The 8674-nt window shown below is 33.5% G+C and overlaps 1 protein-coding gene across 1 annotated transcript; it reads right to left on the reverse strand.

Moving 5' to 3' along the window:
* Position 1: 1 nt before the first annotated feature.
* Positions 2 to 8125, reverse strand: LOC132602898 (autophagy-related protein 18b). The gene is made up of 11 exons (XM_060315703.1): positions 7914 to 8125; positions 7076 to 7149; positions 5977 to 6050; positions 5762 to 5871; positions 5100 to 5191; positions 4750 to 4862; positions 4448 to 4567; positions 2957 to 3102; positions 1989 to 2096; positions 1102 to 1167; positions 2 to 405 (listed from the first exon to the last, which is right to left on the reverse strand). The coding sequence occupies exons 1-11, from the start codon at positions 7970 to 7972 to the stop codon at positions 270 to 272; spliced, it is 1098 nt and encodes a 365-aa protein (XP_060171686.1). The 5' UTR covers positions 7973 to 8125; the 3' UTR covers positions 2 to 269.
* Positions 8126 to 8674: the final 549 nt, after the last annotated feature.

The following is an 8674-nucleotide window of genomic DNA, read 5'->3' on the forward strand; positions in this document are numbered from 1 at the left end:
CTTACAGAAATATAACTACTCAGTTTTCTGGCTATACAATTGTGTTACACAGATGCACTGTCATGAGCAGAATTAGAGTGACATTAAAAGTTTTATACACAGTACATATACATTTTGGACAAATTTGTCATTTGCGTTCTACTGGACAAACTATCGATCCTTTCTTCTAAATGTACATCGACCGATAGGATGAAGAGCAGGGCAGGCTGTAATTTCGGCTTTAAAATAAAGCTTCAATGAGTTGAAGATTGGTGCACGGAGTCTTAATTTCATGATATCGAGGATGTTTCTGCTGTTAAGAGGTTGAATTCCCGTTCCATGGTCCACGAAGACTTGTTCTGATGATTGACGTTGTAGATGTACTCCAGGAAGTATCCGCCGTAGGTGATCATAGATATAGTGGCTCTACAGAATCAAATACAGATCAAAGTTGATAGACGAGTTAGAATTAAGAAGAATTTACTGAAACTTGAAATACGATGATAACATACCAATAGATCTTTCAGTAAAGCATACATAATACAGAAATGTCACATTGTGAGTTAAAACACCAGTATTTTGCTCCTTTCCTAAAATATGCAGCACAAAATGCTGCACTAGACGCTAAAAAGATATAAACATAGCAGGAAATTGCACCTAAAAAGGCTGCACCGGACTCTAGAAATAAACAAAAAAAAAATGCAGAAACTACAAAAAATGTACCTCTAAATGTGAATTTCTGCTAATTTCCTTTTCTTTCATAGTTCCCGTCAAATCAAACAAACATAAATTGTTAAATATTTGACGGAGACTAAAAGTGTTCACTTTTGACAAACATAAAGGACCAAAACTATTCAGTGCATACTTAAGGGGCTATTTTGAACCTACATTCAAACATAAGGGACTATTTTAGTCACTTTCCCTAATCTCATTGGCAAATTTTAATCTTACCGGTTCATGAAATAGGGTGAACTTTATAAGAACCCCCAAAAAGAAAGACCTTCAATGTTTCTATGGAAGTTCAAAATCTAAAAGTTGCTTAACAACAATTAACACAATCCAAATAAATACACAATAATTAACTAAATGCACATAAATGTAAACACGATTACGTTTTCTCACCTTAGTACCACATGTTCTGGTGTTGCTGTCTCGTCAAATTTCTCTATTTTGCGGATCAACGTTTTACTGCATGACAGTGTTTAAGAAGAATTTTGATGAGAGATAGACTTCAAGAGATTTATTTCCTAGGCTAGCAAACGTCCAAAAATAAATTCGATTGACTACTACAGAAGAAGTTCATACTAGTTTCATGATTCACAAGCAAGTTTCCTTGTTGCAAAACAAGCCGATCGAAAAAGGTGTGAGTGAGGTATTAGAGTTGTTCATTAAATTGCATCTACATCCATCAAGAATAACAGTATAGATTGTGAAGTCTATTATCATATTGCAAATTAAGCAGAGGAATATTGAAAGGAGTGGCTGCTAATCTAAGATCACTCTACTTCAACAAAGGTCTATCAGCAATTTAGGATCACTATATCTCCTTTTCCATACCATTTGAATTCCCATTAAAGCTTGACCAATTTCGTTTGAACAAGCTCGAAATTGCCGTTGTAGTCACTTTGTTATACAAATATGATATTAATATGTCAATTCTACTCAATCATCAGAAATGCGGAGGCAGTTGAAAGAGGGGGCAGTAGAGAGTCTGCGGCACTGCTTCAAGAGCGGTGTATGCATTTGTATTTGCATTTGCTTCCCTACACAGTTAGAATCCCGAACCCACTGGTTCTAACTATTCCTGGGTCTGCCCCTAAATAAACCAAGCTCTTAGCAAATGTGTTCATGTAAAAGAACCAACTTCAAGCAGGCGAAAAAAGGCCGCAACTGTTGAAAATTAGCCTGCCTTTGTTAAATATGTGTTGGCAGTTGCAAATACTTACGCCAACTAAGTATATGTCAAACGTCAAATTTAGCTGGTATACTGTGTGGATAGAATACAATACCTTCTTACTCCAGCTGGGACAGCACGATGCAGTATGCAGTGCTGAGCAGGATCCAGGGCATCGTTAATAGTGTGAGGTACTTTTATTGATGCTAGAAGTCCAGAAGACCTAGTACAATTTACGGAGGAAGTGAGACGAAGACATAAATAAGGTAGTTGAGAAAAAATCAACACAGCAACTTTATGTCGCTTTTGAGCAACAAAAAAGCAGATAAGGGCTAATTCTTGAATTATGCAAAAGACCTACTACGAAATAGAAATGTGCATACTGATGTATCAATAAATAATGTAGGAAGAGAAGCGATGGAGGTCAATCAAATGTGTAAGTACAATAAAACAAGCACAAACGAGAAGATCGATAAAGCAAAACAAACATGATACCACGGAAAGCAACATTTGGATCATCCCGCAAAAACTTTAAACATATGCTAAAGGGAGAATAACACTTTTGGTCCCTCAGATATTTGTTAACTTTGATTTTGGTCGTTGTGATATATGACTCAACACTTTTAACCTTCAATTAGTTAAATGTGAGTTTTTGGTCCCCTTTATGTAGAGAAGTTATACTTGGACTACTTATAGAAATATGTCACCCTCAAATATGCAGTAATAGTACAAGCTTAACATAATACACGGGTAATTAAATGGCGGAATGGTTAATAACTTTGGATATTTTTTAATATTTACTAGTAAAGGGATCAAAGTGCACCCATATCAAATAATTGAAGGTTAAATGTGTGTAGTCTGATATCACAAGGACTAAAATTAGAATTTACCGAAAATTGAGGGACCAAATGTGTAATTAGCCCTATTCTAAAATGAGACAAGAAGGTGAAATGAGGATGAGAAAGGGAAACACATATATTAGTTGATTGCTCTTTAACACAATGTTCGGATTCGAGATGCTTATACAACCCTAAAAGATGTAGGGGTCCATGCTTAATTGCACTTGGGAAATTGAGCTCTCACCTTTGATTTGGGGTTGCACCCAATGAGAAAATATGAACAGAACCAGAAGAACTAGTTGCAAGAAGACTATCTGGAAGTTCTGCTGCTGGGGCGAATGACAAAGAAAAGATATTTGAAGCGTATGATCCTCTCCTGAAGCTATATGACTGTCAATGGACACGATCAGATCCATTAAGGTATTAAAATAACAATCGATCAAAAGGCATAATTCAAATGAAGTTATGACACAGAAGCATCAATTACTTGATAATTTAATGACATGTAATATAACACATCGCAAGCGAAACAGTACTTTCTCACTAGGTAACTACCTATTTTTTTGATATGTACTCTCTCGTCCCAGTCCCAATTTATGTGAAGGTGTTTGACAGAGTTTAAGAATAAAGGAAAACTTTTGAAACTTGTGGTCTAAAATAAGCCATAGATATTTTTATGGCTATAAATCATCTCATTAAGGGTAAAATAGGAAGTTAAAGTTAAATGTTACTAAATGTAGAAAGGTGTCATTCTTTTTGGGACTGACTAAAAAGGAAAGACGAAGGGAGTCTAGTTTCCGTTCTCATTGTTCCTGAATATGACTTGACATTCCTTAGATAGATTGTTTAGAAAGAATGATCAAGTCATATTTGTTGGAACTGCAAAGTGAACTATCTAGGAGCTCAAGGGTAAAATGCTGGCTCTTGTCTAGGTATGGAATAAACAGGCCAACAGGAAACAAAAGCGGAGCCAAGATTTGAAGCTTATGGGTTAGGAATTCTAATTCTTTTAGGTTACTGGATTCTAAATTAATTATTTGTACACATTCAATGGATTTTTTTGAGACAACTACAGGGTTTGGACCAAATTTATTGGGTTGGGCCGAACCCATAAGCCATACTATAGCTCCGCCCCTGTAGGAAAATGATCCCCTTGTTGACCAAGCAAAGGTCACACAGAGGCTCGAATTAATGGTTCCATGAGTCACATGGGTTGATCTTAATAGATCTTTCTCATCAGAGGACTACAACGAATACATTGAATTCAAAAAATAGCTGCTTCTCAACTCCTTATAGAAACGTTTTACGTATACTACACACATGCTTTACTTGTTTGCATCAAGCTCAAACAAAGAACTTGTAAGCAGTGCTCGAAGGTCATCAGTCCACATACTAATGCAGAAGCTCTATGATTTAAAGAGAAGAATACATATCTTAAAATATACTTGTTACTCCCCCCGTCCCTATTTATATGACACTCTTTCCTTTTTAGTCGGTCACAAAAAGAATGACATCTTTTCATATTTAGCAACAAATTAACTTCAAACTTCCCATTTTATCCTTAAATCTTAATAAGATGATTTATAGCCACACAAATATCTATGGCTTATTTTAGACCACAAGTTCCAAAACTCATCCTTTCTTTCTTAAACTCCGTGACCAGTCAAACACCTTCACATAAATTGAAACAGAGATAGTGTCACGTTTTTCATGAAATATGCTATTGAAGGTTCACCTTAGTTGCATCTGAAACAAGATGAACTCTGATCATGGTCCCTTGTTCAGATGCCGTTGCAATGTGAGTCCCACCCCATGAGAGAGTCAAGACAGCCAATGGCGCGCGATGAGCATCTATCTGCATTTTTTATTAGGGTAACCGAGATAAGATGAACTCCTCCATTTAGTAAAGGAAAAGAAAGGGAATATGTTTGTTAACAGAGTTGGTTCAAGGCTAGGAAAGTGCTAAACCTTCAAAACCAATTGATCTTATTAAAATGATCTCGTAAGATCAATATACGTAACAGTAAGAAACACGACCTCACAGTGCAAACGGAGGTCGGAAACATTATAGACTAACAAAGATCCTTTGGTTGTACTTGCTGGAAGAGCCAAAAATGAACCATCCAAGCTGGGTGAAAATGCACAAAGTCCTAAAATTGAAAAACAAGAACTAGTCGATAAGCAAATGTGCTAGCCCATCTCGAAATTTTATACCATCTACTTTCATTAAACGAAACCTTGAAAGTTATAAAGCAATGATTTCTTTTATTCTTTCCTTTTCGGTTGATCTTTTTAGGCGGGGTGGATTATGTCATACCAAATCAATCTAGTAAACAAGATTGAGAGTGAAGTCATAAAAGGTTGAACAAAAGACTTTCCAGACAGACCTTTTGGATTCGGCACCGTATCAATTGTGTCCAATATCTTAAGACTGTTTATATCATAAATAAATGTCTTCTCCTGCAATATGACAATCAATCTGCAAATTCCAGGAAATTGTTTGAAAAATCATCAGGAACAAGGGAAAAATAACTGGATTGAATTGCATCCCTTAACAATCAAGTTACAAAGACCAAATATATTCATTCTGTTCTGATTCAGAATCAAAGTGCAAGTTCATAGTACCAGGGAAGAAAATCCTAGCTGACACGAAAAGACTATGTAAATCTAATGTTTCAACAGGAGTCTTAAACATTAGTATGATCTCAGACTAATTTATAGTAACCATTTTCAGTCCAATAAGAACAAAACATACAATCAGCTAGCAGAATAACCAAAGCAACAGCAGTTACTCACACTTAACGGCAGTGAAAACAAATATCTGACATATAAAATTATCAGGAATAATACATGTAAAAGTTCTCCATTTTGTTTATATTTTATGAAAAATGCTCCATTCAATCTAGTCTACAACTTCATTTGAACCAAAATAGTGTTTCCCTCTAAAACACCAAGTTTTTCTTGTTACTATAAGAATATCCGTATACAACATGTGAAACAAATAAAAAACCGAACAACGAGAATCTTCAATGAAGCAAATGTAGTTTACCTTTTCTTATTCATGCGAACGGCAAGTATAGAAGTTAAGAAGTTTAGTTCCTGAAGAGCTACTCCAGTCACAGTATTAAACATACACAGTCTTCGAGGCGACAAAGACGGCTGGTGAAACGACACAAGAAGTTAGGTACTAATCAGAAATCTAGTATATCAATGAATAGTTAAAACTTAAAAGGACAACAATTGGAACTTAGTAAATTACGGAACCTGTTCACCAGCTCCAACAATTGCGAGAAGGCTTGAACTAAACAACATTTCTACTATGATGAAAGCTCCAGCAGCTACCAAAAAATCAATTCGTCAAGATAGTGAAGCTAACTTGTATCCCTAACTTTGTAATCCAAATGCAACAAAGAAAGATCATGATTTTAAAGATTGTTACATCCCATGATTTCCATTTCGACAGTAAATTTTTGAACTTTTAGCTGGATATTGATTATCAACTACATTCAAGCAACAAAATAACAAGAACTACGCATCAGTCTCAAACAAGTTGGGGTCAGATATACAGTAAAATAAAGATACACTTTTAACTGAATTTCCTTCTGACCCTATTTGTTTTGAACTTTTAGCTGGATATTGATTAACTACACAGAAGCAACAAAACAACAATAACTACGCCTCGGTCACAAACAAATTGGGGTCAGCTACAGATTTAAAATAAAGATACCACTTTTAACTGCATTTCATTCTGACCCTAAACTTTTTAACTTTTAGCTGATATTGACTATCAACAGCATTGAAGCAATAAAACAGCAACAACTAACCCTCAGTCTCAAACAAGTTGGGGTCAGCTATACAATCAAAATAAAGATACCACTGTTAACTGAATTTTCTTCTAGCCTTAATTTTTTGGATTTTTAGTTGGATATTGAACAGAGGCGGATCAAATCTACTATTGATTGCAATTTTGGTAAAGTTTTACATATAAATTTATGCTCCGTGTAGAAAGTACTAGGCTCAGATGAACCCAATGCCTCAAAGCTCCAGCCGCCCCTGGTATTGATTATATACTACGTCGAAGCAACAAAACAACTAAGTCTCAGTCTCAAACAAGTTGGAGTCGGTTACATAACAAAAATAAAGATACCATTTTAATCTGAATTTCCTTCTAGCTGATCTTTACAACAAAACAACTAGATTAAAAATGTTGATGCTAACTTCCTAATTTATCCAAAATATTCAAATCAAAATCAAAACTTGATAAGTCTTAAAGAAACCCTTTTTAGCTCATAAGCAAATACTGAAGCTGCAACTAAAAATAAAATAAAAATAAAAACAAAAAATTCAAGATCAGATACTTTACCTCTTTCATAAAGGAGTCTTCCAGTATTACAATCAAAGATTTTGAATCCCTCCCTTGTTCCAATTGCAAAGCAACTAAATAAAGCAAAAATAAAAATAAAAATTACAACAAATAGCCAAAACAAGATTGAAATGTCATTAATACCCACTAAAGGAAATTACAACAAATAGCTAAAACAAGACTGAAAAATCATTAATACCCACTAAAGGAAATTACAACAAATAGCCAAAACAAGATTGAAATGTCATTAATACCCACTAACAATAATTACAACAAATAGCTAAAACAAGATTGAAAAATCATTAATACCCACTAACAATAATTACAACAAATAGCTAAAACAAGATTGAAAAATCATTAATACCAACTATAAATGATTACAACAAATAGTTAAAACAAGATTGAAAAATCATTAATACCCACTAAAGGAAATTACAACAAATAGCTAAAACAAGATTGAAAAATCATTAATACCCACTAAAGGAAATTACAACAAATAGCCAAAACAAGATTGAAATGTCATTAATACCCACTAACAATAATTACAACAAATAGCTAAAACAAGATTGAAAAATTATTAATACCAACTATAAATGATTACAACAAATAGTTAAAACAAGATTGAAAAATCATTAATACTCACTAAAAAAATTACAACAAATAGCTAAAACAAGATTGAAAAACCATTAATACCCACTAAAGGAAATTACAACAAATAGATAAAACAAGACTGAAAAACCATTAATACCCACTAAAAGAAATTACAACAAATAGGTAAAACAAGATTGAAAAATCATTAATACTCACTAAAAAAATTATTGTAAAATGGAGGTTTTACCTGTTGTCTTGATTGAAAGAAGCACAAAGAATTGGATAAGAAGAAGGTTGATTTGCCATGTGATTAGTAATGTGTGTGGGTTTTTTTTTTTTTTTTTTTTTTTTTTGTAGAAAATCAATTTACAAAGGTATATGATTTTGTATAGAGAAATTATAAAATGGCAAATTTGCAGAGAAAGCTTGAAGGTGGTTAAAAGAGTTGAAAGATTGAGAAAATGACAAAAATGATTCTTTATGTTTCAGGGTGGTTTAAAAATAGTCCTTTTAAGTATGCACTGAATAATTTTGGTCCTTTAAGCTTGTCAAAGTTAATACTTTTAGTCATATTTATCAAACCATGCGTGTTAGATTTAACGGAAATTATGAAGAAAAAATAGAAAATTAATGGGACTCACATTTGGAGGTGTAACTTTTATAATTTCTGCTATTTTTGATTTATTTCTAGAGTCTGATGCAGTTTTTTGAGGTATAATTTTTACATATATATATATATACACACTAGTGGATCTAGGCCCGTGCTAAGCTCCGGCCCAAATTTAACTTTAATTTTTTATATAAAAATAACTTATTATAAAAATTTCCCTTGACCTTAATAAAATAATTTGTAGTCATACAAATATTTTAGACATCAAAATTTAAAAAGTCTTAATTTCTTCTAAACTTTATCCATAGTCAAACAGTGTTATACATAAATTGAGACGAAGCGAATATTAAATGATTGGTGTACATGTACCCATTAGCCAAATTGGCAAGATCACTTGC

The sequence above is a fragment of the Lycium barbarum genome, chromosome 7 (genome assembly GCF_019175385.1).
Source record: "Lycium barbarum isolate Lr01 chromosome 7, ASM1917538v2, whole genome shotgun sequence".
NCBI classification, from domain to species: domain Eukaryota; kingdom Viridiplantae; phylum Streptophyta; class Magnoliopsida; order Solanales; family Solanaceae; genus Lycium; species Lycium barbarum.